At 41.1% G+C, this 16,238-nt stretch overlaps 1 protein-coding gene across 2 annotated transcripts in view; it reads right to left on the bottom strand.

Annotated features, from left to right (window-relative positions):
- Nucleotides 1–3,095: 3,095 nt before the first annotated feature.
- The window catches only part of large1 (LARGE xylosyl- and glucuronyltransferase 1), a 66,131-nt gene continuing 52,988 nt past the window's right edge, over nt 3,096–16,238 (bottom strand). Inside the window, exons 9-15 of one of the 2 annotated variants that reach the window (XM_079654145.1) lie at nt 15,275–15,400; nt 13,632–13,787; nt 9,754–9,926; nt 9,335–9,613; nt 9,048–9,194; nt 7,425–7,620; nt 3,096–6,763 (exon numbers count right to left, since the gene is read on the bottom strand). In XM_079654145.1, coding sequence (XP_079510271.1) covers nt 6,566–6,763; nt 7,425–7,620; nt 9,048–9,194; nt 9,335–9,613; nt 9,754–9,926; nt 13,632–13,787; nt 15,275–15,400 — 1,275 coding nt within the window. In that variant the 3' untranslated portion in view covers nt 3,096–6,565. The remainder of the gene's footprint in view (nt 6,764–7,424; nt 7,621–9,047; nt 9,195–9,334; nt 9,614–9,753; nt 9,927–13,631; nt 13,788–15,274; nt 15,401–16,238) is intronic. The other variant, XM_079654146.1, reaches the window with a different exon arrangement.

The raw sequence follows: 16,238 nt of genomic DNA on the forward strand, positions 1-16,238 counted from the left end.
ACAAACATTATTTGGTTGGCTATTATAAGCATCTATAAACACATAGTTAATAATTTGTTAATGGTTGATAGTTGGTCTCTGGCCCTATGTAATGTTTATAAATGTTATATAATCTAAAAGGTTTGCAAACCATCAACATATATTTTAGTTTCACACAATATAGCATCAAATGCAGTATTGATTTACTATTAACACAAGTTTATGAATGATCTGTTTACCATTTTGGAATGATGGGTTTTATAGTGTTACAAGCCTCCTTTAAAAAAAAGTAAATGTCGTAAAAACTGTGTGGAAATGTAATTCTATCACTTCTTTTCATGTCTCTTTTCTAAATGGACTCACAGATATCGAGTGGCCCTGTAACTGCCTGTATGTCTTCCTCTTTTGGCAAAAAAAAAAACGACTTTTGAATTATACAGTAGTCCTTCAAAGGATAAGGAGGGTAATTTACAATAACTTTTTGGCCATGCCAGCAGCTTTGCTTTTGGCCGATTGGTGAGTCCTCCACCTAAATGAAGACTAAACAACACTTATATTGATTGCCATAACATTTGGTTTGGACATTGATGGATCCCTCAGGATACAAATGTTATACAATGAGTGATTCTCTGACATTTCATCTAGCACCAATCATCAGGACACAACTTTAATTTCTTCAAAACATTGCCACTTACTATTTAGTATAAAAAGACATCATGGAACTATTTCCTAATTCCTGGTTAACACAAATCAGGTGCTGGGACTGTCGTGGCTTCCTTAAGGCTTGTGCCAGAAATATGACCATATATGTAGGTTTTAGTTTTTGAAAGATCAAGCTAACTTTGATGTTGTTCTGCTTAACAAACACCGCTGCAGGTGAAGCTACACCCTCAAAAGCCCCCCTTTGGCATAAAAGCAACAAAACAGAGGACAGAACAGCAATTTATAAAAACCCAATAGCAATTTGCTAAACCTTGAAAGAAGTTGTTCCTCTTTTGTTGTCTTTTCTGTTATTCCGTTGTGTTCTGCACTTCAGGGCCACGGTACACCCTGATATGCACTGCAAGGCTAACTTCATCCAATCCTCTGAATTTACGATCTAAAAAGTCAACTAAAATTCATGCATTCAATTTTAAATTGAATTAATGAGCAGCTCCACTAAAACTTTTAATAGCCTGAGCGATAAGAGAAATGGTGTCGTGAGACCGTCATTAAAGAGAAGTTAAGGGATGGCAGACTCCAGGGAGCCGATAAACTGGGTGCTCCACTCTCCTGCTCTCATTTCATCTGCAGGGAGGTCAGCCCACCGTCCCCTCAGCGTCAAACAACCCAACAGCAGGACCACAGGCTAAAGATACAACTGTATGAACTGAGAAAATACTCTTTTCAAAAAACTAATCAAAGAGTAGTAGAAATGTTCACTTCTAGTTGTATAGCTTAGTCTCTTTCACTACAACAGAAGTCACTTTTATTTATTTGGCAGATGCTTTTGTCCATAAATCTAAAGATTATGCCCCAAGTTTATTGTGGTGGGATATTTCGGTTAGGGTTACATAAAATACAAATGTATGATCATAAGGATAAATTAACCTCTCTAAGGGTTCTATACGGCTTCATTTACATATTCATTGCTAGAGGTTCTAATTAAATTCTACACATTAAAAAGGATCTGTCCAAATGTTTGATTTGGTAAGACAACAATTGGCCAAGATAGTACAAATCAGATTGAGATATATTCATCCCAAGGCCTTTTATGGGAAATGTTGTCTCATATTGGTGGCGTTTCTATCCGACCACCTGCATTAAACTTGGGGGGGGGGGGGGGGTTTGCCCTTATGTCTTGTATTTTTTTGTAGCTTTTCTCATCTACATGCTACTCATTTTTGGTAGTCGCGTGCTGGGTCATTCCAGAATCGAATTTTTTTTTGAAAAATGAACCTTTTATTTTATAAAAATGTTTTATGTATTTAGGAAAAACCGATAATAAACCATCAAAAAAAGTGATTTGCCCAGCTAGGCATCAAATGTATATTTTCCAATGAAGAATTGCCCCTGTTACTCTAATTATAGTAACAGGGTTGAAAATCAATGCTAATTTGACCTCAGGAATTATTGCTAGATGTACAGTAGCATGTAAAGCTACTTTCAAGGCAAGGACAAACTTGGATATCTAATGCAAGAAAGATAACTTTGAAATTAATATGCTTTATATTTTAATATCAGTAACAGGGTTGAGTGGGTCAGAGTGCCACACTCTTTGAAGATTGAAAAGATTGTAAAAATATGAAAAATAAAAGAGAGGACTTAGTTTTGGTCTACCCATGGCTCTAGCACATGGCTTGCTGATGTCCTTTCCACTGTGTCATCTGACTTACAGTTTTTTCACTTCCTGTTCCAATCTAAAAAGGTTTGGGTAACAGGGTTGAACGCATGTTGAGGGACACACCTTCTGTGCAAAATTACTGTTATTAAAAATATTATGATTTAACAAATTGATTTTACCATTACAAGAGACATATATCAATAGAATAATACCAAAGAAAAGTAAATAAAATCCCTATTTTAAATGTTATATTTGACATGCAAGTTGGTCACCAAGAAGCGGGGACAAGAGAAAAATGCCATTTTAGGGGGTGTTCGAGAGCTATTTGATCATTTAAAAAATATTTTGAAACCACTTTTTCTACAACTTTATATACATTTTGTCTCAAGACAAGTATGTTTAACACAAGTGCATGTTTTAGCATTTTGGGCATGGATTATTAGATTTTTTTATATTCGGGGATATGAAATGTCCTCCAATTCTGGAATGACCCTGCTACTGTGTATGCTAACATGCTAATAGGGACCCTAAACGTTCTTACAGCTCATTGGCTGACTTGACAAAGCTTCTCCAGAAACACAAAAACGGTTTTTATTGGCTCTTTGTTGAGTAAACTGACGCTGACACATGAAAATAGAGTGGCCCTTTATCTCAGAAAGGTGGTAAACTGTTGTGTGTCCCTGAAAGTATAGATACACACTGTCTACTCTGTGTGTGACAGTGAGTGTTCCTTTGGGTTCACAAAGCTAAAACAACACGTTTGAAGAGGGAAATGATGAAACACGGTAACAGCAACGTTTGACTCTTTGTTTTTTATTCAGGTAGCAGCATCAGTCAGCACTGTCCTACTTTAAACAATGCAGCTCCTCCCAGCCCTGCAAAGCCATACACACATTCAGAAACCACATTCAGAAACCAAACACACACACACACACACACACACACACACACACACACACACACACACACACACACACACACACACACACACACACACACACACACACACACACACACACACACACACACACACACACACACACACACACACACACACACACACACACACACACACACAGAGAGAGACGGAGAGAGAAAAACAGGCCTCTAGTTTAACGATGGTACAATCTTAAAAATAAGGAAATGTCTCCGACAAATATGTGTGTTTCTCAAGTATCGTATTAAACGTATAACAATTTCCCAGCAGCTGGAATACACAACCAATTGCCTTCACCTGTAATAAAATAGAAAATTAAATTCCAACTCAAAGTCCACTTTTTCCATCACAACACACATTATTTTGTCGACATGCGAGCTCCTGCTGAGAATAAGAGCTTATTCTAGACCTTGGAAATAGCACTTTGACAAAACAATCGTTAAAAGCCACAGGGTAATCCTCATAGTTCCTTTGTATTACATCATCTGTGTGATTTTCTTCTTGTATTGAATGTATGTATCAAGCCTGAGATGGTGGCAGGAGATGCGTGACTGAAGTGAATACCTTTTTGAGATGCATACTAGACCTTTTTTGAAAAGGTGTAAATACTCTACTATCCGTCTACGTTCATTACTTATTTGTAATCCTCTCAGTGAGAATGGCAGCTGAGGTTACATTGAAATGATCAGTTTTCTTCCAAGCACATGAAAGTGAAAGGAAGGAACCAGCTCCAGCGATGTCTACACACATGGTTATAGAGAGTGACCTGTTGCAGTGGTTATCTGATCCCTGATCAGTTTAACTAAATAATGATCTGTGTGGTAAAGTGTGAGAGAGCCCGTACAGGGTATACAACGTAACTCTTGATCGTTGTCCATAAATGCAATTCATCAAGGAGTTAGTGTTTAATAATGACTAATGTGTTTGGTGTAACTAAACTTCAGACGTTTCTCTTCTTCTTCTGGTGTTTCAATAGAGCTTCATGTGTATTAGCACCAGACCCGGCGCCGTGGGGGGGCCATGACATTCTTGCCCTCCCCCAATAAACACGTTTTTTATTATTTATAAAAATAAAAATAATTAAAATGTATCTAATTATAAATAAACTGTGAACTTTAATGCTACGATGTATGTGATGTCAGATAGTAATATAAGAGTAATAAATGAAAAACAGGTAAGAAATTCTATATGACAGTAAAACAAGAATGCAGTTTGAAAGGGGAGTGATTTGTAAAATATCCATAAAGAAAATAAAATCTGATTACAGTTCTGTTTCATATGGCTGTTGAGAGATGTATCCATAGGTCTCTTCATGTTGCTCTCAAAGTGCACCAGATTGATGCTTTTAACTTCAATATTAAAAAATAATCTTCCCGGGGGAGCATGCCCCAGGACCCCCCTACAGGAGGTTAGATCCGCCCCTCAAGAAAATAGCACTTTGCCCCTGCTTACACCTATATGCCGTGAGCTGATTATCGAGCCTTCATTGTAACAGTCGCAGGTGTGCTGTGTATGTGTGTGCGTGTGGGGAGTGTTGCAGTAGAAAGTTCCACTGTAGCGCCCGGTACATTAATGGGAAACCCTAAATGTTTGAGCACCCTCTATGAAACGTCAGGCTACCCCACAGCACCCCCAAAAGAAAATCTCTGGCGTCGACACTGGCCGCGGCACATGACGGTTTTGTTGTGTGCCCTCCCATGAAAATCATATGCCCTCTCTGTAGATTTGTTCTGGCGCCAGGTCTGATTAGCACCACCCTGTGGATTGGAGTAAACACAGTTCTGATTTGAACGTATCTTGGAAAACCGGGACATATTGGAACCATTTTGTGATTTTCAATCCTTTTTTAACCTCCATATCATTATATTTAATATCAGTGATATTAACCTACTTTACATTCTTTGAGGTCATATTTCTCGATTATCTGTAGTCCATTCAAACTTTAGTTTCAATTGACCTTATCATATAGTAACATGTGTCTTAGTGCATGTACCCAAGACCAGAGTTATGATATGTCTATCATACAAAATGAGTATAATGCTACAGTGAATGTCTGTCTTCATTATCTGGAAGAGATATGCTTTTCTTGGTTGTAACAGCTGAACAGAATATCCACAACAAATCAGGATCACCACACCTAGCCTGATGGTGTGTGACAACGAAAAATGAGAACGCACACCACTGCAGCGTTAGTGGGCGCCACGATAATGTCGTCAAACTAGAGGCCAGAGTGAGAAAGAAAGAGTGAGAGAAAAATAGCTTTTTTTCAGTTTTCAAATGTTCTTTCAGATCAGGAGACAATAACGGCTCCTGCTCCACCCGTCAGGACTGTAAACACACTGATAAATAACACTGATGGTTGGAAAGAAAAGTAAAAAATGAATACTGTGTGCGTTGGGGAGTCACAAACGGACAGGCCTTCCAGCAGGTGTTTGTGCAGACCACACCGACATCCATTTAAAATCCACAAATAAAAAAGAAACCCACGCCGACCGGCTGCTGTCAGATTGTGTATCGTAAATGAACACGGGGAAACATTCTGTAGCAGCTCGCTGATGTGGAGACACCCTGAATATCAACCTCCAGCTCTGCACTTAACTTCCCTTGTCATACGAGGAGAAGGATTTATTCTGATATGCATCAGCTAGGAAACAAATTAAGCAGCGGCTGGCTGCTCGCCTCGATATCGGAGTGTGTGTCACTCGTCACAATGAGATTTTCAAAATCTATGTGGACACGGAAACGCTTTGTCTTATCTCGCCGCCTGGTGACGATTTGCATTTGAGTCGGGGGTTTGCTGTCAGTCAGACAGCGGCTGCGGCTGCTGCTGCTGCTGCTGCTTTTCGTTGGCACTTGGAAGGCGTGCGCACAGATTGTAAGCCCACAATGCTTCACTTCATCATCTCTCCTTAAGCTTTTCGCTAAGCACTGTCCTGCAGAAACATCTACCTGCATGGTACACGCACTCACACATTTGCACACACGCTTACATAATGTTACACACAGCCAACAACTCTGTCACTGGCCTTACAAATATGACAAGGCATCGAATGTTCCTGTCTGTCAGATTTAAGGGCCATGGCTCACACGGTCGGACCCCCGTCATCTCCATCCTGGCAGAAGTGAATCCCCTCCTTCCATCCACAGGACAAAGAGAGAACATAAAGACCCATGCAGTCCCACACTGAGGGTCAAACATTCGAACAAAGTCTGAGGGAAGTCTCAAAGTAACCCTGTCTGTTTCCTGTCCCCCCACCCCCAACCCCCACTCCCCAGCCCATGTGTCAATAGTTCAGGCCCGGGGGGGTGAGGGTCTGCAGTGGTGGCTAGCTGTTGTTCTCAGCCGTCATGTATTTGAGGGCAGCGAAGCCGTAGCGCCGCGACATGTTCTGCTGGAACTCCTCCTTCAGGGTCTTCAGGCAGACCCGGTACTGCTTGTTGGAGCGGAACTTGGTGATGTCGAAGCTGGGCGCGTGAGGCATGTGGATCATGTAGGCGTTGGGCAGAACCACAAACTCATACTCCTGTGAAGAGAGGAGGAAGAGGAGGTTCAGTGTGGGCGGCTGATCGCTACAAATGTGAAATGTTGTCCAAAAAAAAATCATGTATTTTTCTAACCATTTTTCCTTAACCTCAGTGAGAACGTCATGGGGTTCAGGAAAGACGTGAAGGAGAATTCATCTTTATTTAGGAAAAGACACTTGGAGTCGCCATGATGTGCGTCCGCCGTGGAAAAACTACATTTTTCCGTAGATGGACTACAGGAGCAGATCAAAAATATGTTGCCCTGTGTGTTCTAATTATGTTGCCATAAAAATGTGGATAAATTAATTGACTTTTTTCTTGATTACCAAAGTTTAAATTCCAATTCGAGAAAGGAAAATGAAAACTAAACACCACCCAACACCGTGAAATGTTGGCTTTCTTAGTGGTTCACCTTTTTGGTTTAATATAGTGTTGAAAGTAAACCATAACTTCCATGATTCACATCTGTCGCTCACGGTCGGTTTCACGGTAAATGATGCGGGCGTGAGGAATGGTACGACGATGTCCATGTATGAACCAAAGAACTGATTTCTTATTTTAAGATATTTTAACTAATACTTTAATGAATTGCAGACACCATAAAGCATTGAGAAAACCTGAGACGTTAATCAGACAGAAAGCGAGCGTTGGGTCTCGTACCTGTGCGTCCAGCTCCATGATGTGAGCCACCTTGTTCCAGCCGAAGCCCACGAAGCGGCGGTCGTACTCCGGGCTGTCCCTCCTCACCATGACGTATGGCTCGAAGTCCGCCTCCCACTGCACCCTGTAGGGCGTGGTGGCTGTCCGCCATTTGGCAAAGTTGGTTGGTGCGTGGCCTTTAGTCCACACATGGTACCTGGAGCAGGAGGAGGAGGAGGAAAGAAAAACTAAGTTGGAGGGAGTGTCAAATATGCTTTCTGAGAAGAAGTAAGATGTATAGTTGTTTTTGTCTCTTTTTATTATATGTTTTAATACTTTGATGTCACTATTGAATTTATTGATCTTGTCTTTTCAATAAAGTTGTGAATGTTATCATTATTTAGGTGGAGGCAAGTGGCCTCTTCTTGCTCTGTATATCATCTGTTATCTGTTAGGTTTGTGTATTTCAATAAATAAAAACAAGAATCTATCAAATAGATAGATAGTTCTTAATAAATTAGGAGGCATTTTGATATTGAAACTCAATCATAGAAGGTTTGAAAAGTCTGGATGTTTTTGACAGAGTTAGTCTACCTAACACTGTAGACTTAATGCAAAGTCTGTGTGGACACTTTTTTCTTCACTAACTAGATAAAATAATAACATATATATACAGGAGCAGAGTAAGTGTGACTGAATGGACTGCACACAGGAGGAACGCATAATTACCCTCTTCCTTCCCTTACCAACATATTGTGCTTGTTACTGTAATGATGACGGCTGTTTTTAATTGAGATGTATGGTTAGAGCAAAGCGCTGACGAAGCAGAAAATGGAGCCCCTCCCCCTCTCCCATTTAAACACCAGCCGGGAGAGTTTCCAGTGGCTTTAATGTTACAAATGGCCCTTTGTCCCTGGTAATGAGTGTATTGATACTGATGTCTCTGCTGACCACTGTTCTCCTGTCCTCTCTGAATCCAACCTGCAGACAGCCGGACCCTTTTCTCTCGCCAGACCCCCTCAGTTCTATATCCAAATCCTGATTCAGTCTCAAATGACAAAGCAAATTATCTACGGGTGCATTTGTTCATCCAATGTTCACGAAATGCACGTTGAGCGTTGTTCGAAGAAAGAGGGCGGTTTATGTCTGCATTATTCTACGTTAACAAACCAGTTGGTTTAAAAATTGCATTGAATTCAATCTTCTTTATATGTATAATATTAAAAAGTAGAGCCTTTTGCTTATCATTAGGGATGATATCATAGGAGATGATTAGGTATGCTGAAGCTAACGCTAACAGCTAGCTGGTTGTTCAGAGAAACAGAGCGTTCTACTCCTATATGAATGAACAAAGGAAAACTACTATCTATATGTAGGATACAAATTGTAATGCCTCTTGCTGATCAATGAGTGGGACGATTTAAAAGATAATTATGATGTGACGTAATAGCCTGTTAGTCACCAGTACTAGGCTAAAGCTAACGCTAGGAGTTAAAGAAAATGTATTTTGCGAGCGCTATATTCCAGCAGCGTTCCGAACTCAAAAACCCTCAGAGTGACTATTGACGAACACGCAGTGCATGTTCATTGAACTTTTTTTAATGCTTTGAATCACCAAAAAAGAAATGAGTGAGAGCTGTTTACCTGAAGGTGAAGAGAGTGCCCATGTCTAGCTGAGAGAGCAGCTCAGCCTTGGACTTTGGGTAAGACAGACGATATCGCAGCGTCTCAAAGGCGGGAACCACCAGAGCTTTCTTGGCGTTGGCCATGTCCAGCTGCACTACTGACTTCCTTTAAATGCAAAGAGAGGAAATAGCATTACATACATTTGCAACATCTAACAAAATGGGATAAAAATTGCGTTTCTTGCTCTGAAGAAACATCAAGCCAAGTGTTAGGGTCACTAGCGGTTTCAGTTTTGCTCCTCTTACCTGAGGTACTCGTACAGGCCGTACATGGGCAGGAAGTCGATGTCTGACAGGAACATGTAAGGCGTGTTGACATGCCGCATGGCCACGTTACGCAGCAGGTTGACCGGGTAGAACTGTCCCTCCTTGTAGACGATGTGGTACCCCACGTTCCCGCGGCCCATCAGCACCTCGGAGCCCTGAGCGTAGCGCAGGAACTGCTGGGCCTCAGCGTCCGACAGGTAGAGGGCCAGGCTGATGGGCCCCTCCCAGTGCTTACAGATGGCCTCCAGCATCTGCAACCTGCAGGGGGCGGGTCACAGAGAGGGTATCAATATCACTACACCACTAAGTAGAGGAACCCTAAATACTTTTTAGCAGTTCATTTCCATTTCAATGTTTTCTCTAGATTAAAAAAACAAAGTAGTTCAGTGCAGAGTTACCAAAAGTACCTGTCCATCGAGAGCTGGGCGACCAGAGTGACGTCGGTGTTGTCGGGGCTGGGCTCGTGCTCGTAGTGGAGGAAGTAGAGGTGCGTTCGGTGGACGGTGAATCGCTCTCGACGAAACTCGTAGCAAGGGTCATCTTCGTCCAGCTCTGACAGAGTCTTCTGAAGCTGCAGGGAGGGAGGGAGGAGAGGGTCACTTTAGAGAAAGAAGGTTTACTACTAAAGGTGATCCGAAGTAACGGTATCATCGCACCACAGTGATTATGTAGGTTGAGGTCAGACAGATTGTAAATCACTTGACAGTCTTACCAAACGTTGCCAGGGTTAGGGTTCAGAACAATGAAGATAAGTTATTCTTTATTGATCCCAAATAGGATTTTTTTCCCATCACAGCAGCAGCATGTTAAAACAAGGCCTTGCACATCATTTGAAAATACATATTTTATTATTTATTTTTATATATAATACACAAAATAGAAAATAAAACAGAACTAAACATTTTCAAATATAAACAAGTGGACCATGAAACAATCAAATAAACACTATGAAGGGGCAAATTACAGCTAACAAAATGTAAAAGTAGGATATTATTAACACGACAACAAGAGTTCCATCTCAAACATTCCAATGGATATCATGCGATATAATCAAGAGCTCCAGCTACCTAAAGGACATTAAAGTGAGTTTATCTCCTCAAATTCTGTTTCCAAGGTCAAGTTTTAGTCTTCCCTTTTAAGTTTTGAGAACCTTTGTTGTCATGGTTAAAAACTAAAAGCAAAATGACTGTTGGTGGGTAACAGCAAACGGAGCGTGGGCTCCTGTGTCACATGCTTGCTAGACCCATCCATCAAGCCCGCCCCCCCCCCCTCCAAGGTGTTCATAACAACATCATATTAGTCCAGCCTTTGCCCCTGAGTCATAATGCCACCAGAGGGCTTTGTCAGGTAAATATAAACCTGCATCGTACTTAGGCATTTGAATAAACAATTATTTGCCACTAGTAGAACTTCAGTGTCCATGTCTGCATGTGTACTGAACCTTAGTGTACTGAACCTTTGGGGGGGGGGGGGGGGGGGGAGGGGGGGTTAGGCTGGGGCTTTAGGATTACATTTTGAGGGCTGTTCTGTGTCCCAGTCTGTCCAGACTCAGGCCTCTAATCCCACATAAATCCATTTAGCAACAAGCTGTTACAATTCATTACAAATAAATGCAGTTCCAATAATTTATCCCTGATTAGCTCTTGTTTGTTTTCTTTGGTCAAATGGACATAGAGGATTGGCAGGAGCCTTCTGCTTCTGTGTGAATACTGTAAAATTGTTGATGGGGCAACACGTCAACCAACGTATGAATGGATGTCAGCATTCAGGTGTTGGTAACTTTCTCAATAATTTAAATGGAGATGGAAGTCCAAACAAACAAAAGCAGAGTGGTTGTTAATGGGCTGCCACTTCCTGTGTGGCCCTGCTTTGAAGGATGTTATTATTGGACTGGAGTGACGCTGTGGCCCTGAAGGAGCCCGGGCTGCAGTGTGCTGCTGGAGCCAACCCCTCAGTGACTTCATTAGTCTAATCATCACTTTAATTGGATTTAAATCACTGATCAAACTCTGAAAAATTGAGCGAACAAAGTATTTCCTGAGTTAACACATTAGAAGTGTGGGCTGGGGAAATGTTTTTTCTTGCATACCCTGATGGGAAATTATAATTTGATTAAGTGACCGCAGAGCTGACACTTGCTGACACCAGGGCTGGTCCCATAGAGGCTGGTCCTGGAAACACTTCTGACCAAAGTGACCTTCAGCAGGTTAGAAGCTAACACGCAGTGGAATATCAGTCTGAACGATAAGACAGAGTCCTGACAGTATGCTGGGTAGTATGATCTCAGTGAGCTCCACATGAACCAGGTTTACAACATGTGGTCCAAGCAAGTCTACAGTCTAATCGTTGGAACCTGTTCTGAATGGTTCCATTTCATGTTTTTGTGTATCATTGTATTCTTGACTTGGAACCAAGATGTCCTCCCTGCTGGACAACGTGTCCGTGTAAATATGATGTGCATGCCCTTTCTAATACCGTTTTATTTTTTTGTCTCCATCTTGTAACAATGTACATTTCCCCTATGTGGGACGAATAAAGGTCATATAAACTCATCTGATTCGGATCTGATTTGACTACATTTGGTTTATGAATGAAGACACTTTTCTTAATTCTCTATTGAAAGATATCCATTTTGTTACTATCAGGTATTACACTACATTTCATTTAACGGACTCTTTTATCCATAAACTGTGAAGATACACACTCAAATACATCTGCTTCAAAAAGGCCAAAACCTTTGTAAGGGCTGCTGCTTTTGTTTCAAATGAGCTTTTCAAATGTCATGAGTTGAATGTTTTTTGCGTTAGGTCTAAGTGAGGGGACACGTGTAGGTCTAAGAGAGGGGACACGTGTAGGTCTAAGTGAGGGGACACGTGTAGGTCTAAGTGAGGGGACACGTGTAGGTCTAAGAGAGGGGACACGTGTAGGTCTAAGAGAGGGGACACGTGTAGACTTATAGCAGATTTAAGCTCGTTCCACCGTTCCGTAGAGAACAGCTGTGTTCTTGTTGAGGGGAACCTGGATCCCACTCACAGTGAGGAAGCACGAGCTGATTGGCTGATGCAGAGCGAATTCCAAATGCTTGAGTGTATGGTTTGTCTTGAATGTAGGCAAACACCAGTGTGTGAAGGCAGGTTTGGGCAGCCTGGTTGTTAGTGAAGGGACCGGAGGAGCCGTTATATAAAAGGATTGTATGTCAACATCATCCCTCATGTAGATATGTTTAAAGTAACCCAACACCAGATGGAATATGTCAGTGTTGAGTATGTGTTACGGTAGCACCATCTGTTCGGTCCACACCCGCTCTGACTGACACTCTATAGCACTCCACAGAGCCAGCTGTTCTTACAGCACCACCACTGAGGAGCCGAAAGAACAACAGCCAGACAAACTGACTTCACCAGGAGGACAGGTAATTAAATGGACCGTTTGGTAGATCAATGGGCAGGTAGACCAATCACTTGATACTCAAGAATCATACACTCTGAGAGAAGGAGGTGGAACGAGGGCCTTGGAAATATAAGCTTTGTAGACAGAAAGACAGATGCTAGCTTCAGAGAGATTAAGACTTTCAAGTGTAGCCACCAGGGGAGAGAGCCAAATCCAGGGTGTGTCTCTTTAAGTGAGCAGGACCCTCATCTAACTCAGTAAGATGTATACATCTCATCAGGTCTTTGAAATCTGTATTAAAAAAGAGACCAAAGGGGATTCTTACATTTATGTTAAAATCGCCCTAAAACCAAGATTCTATCAAAGCAAGGCGTAAGAAAAGTTAACAGATCAGAGAAATACTCTGAAGTTTAGGGGGTCTGTGGAAGAGAACATAAATTAGAGGGGCCTTTAATTTGTCATGAAACAAAGTGGTTCAAATGAGGAGAAGTTAATTAAAGAGTTTCATTGGAGTGTGGTTCATTGAATAAGATCTTAATCTCTGTGAATCACATCAAGCCCACCTCCTCGACTTATTGTTCTATTGTGAAGGACATGATTTATGTAATGCAACACAGGACCTAACAAAGAATTATCAAATAAATATCTAACTAATTAGAAAGTACTAAAATTAAGTCAGGAAGAAGAAGATCTGACGTTTAACAACCCAAACATTACCAAGTTAGAAAGTTCTCCATAATGAAAAGTTCATTCTAGTTCTTCTTCTACTCAAGTGTGACACTGACCCTTACATCACTGTCTGCTAGTTCCCCCCCCCCCCCCCCCCCCCCGACTTCACACCTTTGTATCAGGCTTTACCCAGAACCACAGAAGCAGTTGCACCTACGTTCTCGCTGTTGTGGTCTGTTTCACTGGGACAGCCGAAAAGCTCCCGCCGCAGCAGGTTGCCATCGTACTCCAGAAAGGTGAGGTAGAGATTCCGGAAAAACTCCACGTGCTTGTTCTTTACTCGCAGCTTTTTGGGGGAATTCCAGTGGATCACCTGGGCAGAAGAAACACAGACAGAAAAGCAGTGAAAACGGTTTTCTGGGTCCTTTTTTCTTTGTCATTTTTCTTTGTAAAGCACCAACCAGTAAACCAGTTGCATCCCATCAAATCATAAACTTCCTGGTTCAAGGATTTAGGGAACTGTCAAGGGGACATTTTGAAAGGAAACATTTGAACCATTCAAACATTGGACAGACTTAACTTGCTAGAGTCTGGCATTAAGCTTCTCACTTTTTCTTTTTCTTATGACACTTTAAAGATTGTCTCCAAATACAACTATCGAAAAAGAACATGGAAGTGATGAGGTTGCTTTTCATTGTTACACGAAATCCTGAATTCAAAGAGCACCTTAAACCGCCGATATTTAGATGTTTTGATTTCTACAACAGCAAAACCATGGGTCTGATCCTAACTGTTTTCATACAAAGTAACAATAAAATATGAATACAATAAATGAGAGAGCATAGCATCACATCTATCTAATGACAGAGGGGGTCGTATACGTATTCCGAATACCTTTATTCGTCTTACAGAGGGGCAATTTGCATTTGTAACAGCAGGTAAAGAGTTAAAGACAGCTTAATATCACTCAAGAAGCATGCCAAAGAATATTACAAGATAAAAGAGTCCTGTACAAACTCTAAAGTCCCCTGAGACAAATTTAAAATGTGTGATGTTGGGCTATATAAATAAACTTTGATTGATTGATCACATGTGGGCGCTCCAAGGCATTAGTTAATAGGTTCAGACGGGAAAAAGCACATTTAACAAAAATAACTGCATACCTGTTTTTCAGTTTCCACCGAGTGAAGAAAGAGTATGCATTCCTTTATAGTTTTTTTTATCGGTATTTAACGTAACATAATATTGTCATTTGTTAATTTGGCTGTTCCCAACTGTGTGTCAATTCTGCTCGGTGAATTTGACAACATCAAGACTCATTCATCCATACTGTTAATATTTGGCTATCGACTCATTTGAAAGGAAGTCTAATTTATGCTTGATATTAAACGAGCTGTGACACGGACGAAGCCAATAAAACATCGGCAGGCATTGTGACCCACATCGTTGCTGTTGTATCTTCGCTGTGTAATGGAGGCCAATCGAAATGTGGGCAGATGTCAGGGAGACTAATCCCTGCTTCCACTTGGGCATTTCTTTGGGGAAAACTGCTGAGATTGAGCCATAAAGCATAATCAAATATATCTTTGAAACAGTCTGTCACACATGCATCAAACATGCAGCATCAACAGGGAATAACAGGCTTTTTACCCATCTCCTAGAACGTGAAAAGACATGACGTTTTACAAGGTTAACATAATCCATAATGCTTTTGCTCTGCCTCTCAGTGTGCGGTCCGCAGTGTGTGGCTGGCTGGGACTCCTGAAGAATGTAGGTCAGGTATTGTGTGTGTGTGTGTGTGTGTGTGTGTGTGTGTGTGTGAGACAGAGTGTGAGCATATTGGGGACAGCAGGGGCTCACCTTGAGGTCCGACACGTCTTTGTAGCACTTCTCGGAGCGGGTGTGGTCGGACAGCTGGACGTTCCAGAAGCAGGGCAGCTGGTGCACCAGGAACGGGTTCTGTTTGATCACAGCGTTGAAGATGTCCTGCGGGCGGGCGCGGGCACACACACACACACACACACACACACACACACACACACACACACACACACACACACACACACACACACACACACACACACACACACACACACACACACACACACACACACACACACACACACACACACACACACACACACACACACACACACACACACACACACACACACACACACACACACACACACACACACACACACACACACACACACACACACACACACACACACACACACACACACACACACACACTTTTTCAATGACCACACAAGGATTTCAAACTAAAGACCAATTTAGAAAACATAGTAAAACAATGTCTGTTAAAACAACAAACATGCACACTTCGTGTATATACATCTCTTTTTTTTACTTAAGCCAAACACTTTAAAACAATGCAATCCAGTATTAGTAAGTTATTAGTACAAATATACCGCTGTATATATCTAATGTTTATATAACTATATTCATTTGATCTTTCACACTTTTACTTCCTTTGTTTATGTACACATTTTTTATTATTTGCACAAATATAAACATAGACATTATTTTGTATTTATTTATCTTTTATTAAATCAATATTAAAATGGAGCAAATGTCACGAAACCCAATTTCCTCCATGACAAATATCATTAAGTATTCAGGTATATACATATATATATATGTATATTTATGCATACATATAGAAAATATCTGAGCATGTCTTTCATACTTTATTATCATTTTTCTATAAAAATCTAATATTTTATTATGCTCTTGATTTTTTCCACCTATTTATGAACGGTCCAAATATAAGTGCACACAGTTTCCAAAGATAACAGAT

The sequence above is a fragment of the Notothenia rossii genome, assembly GCF_949606895.1.
Source record: "Notothenia rossii genome assembly, chromosome: 10".
Lineage (NCBI taxonomy): Eukaryota > Metazoa > Chordata > Actinopteri > Perciformes > Nototheniidae > Notothenia > Notothenia rossii.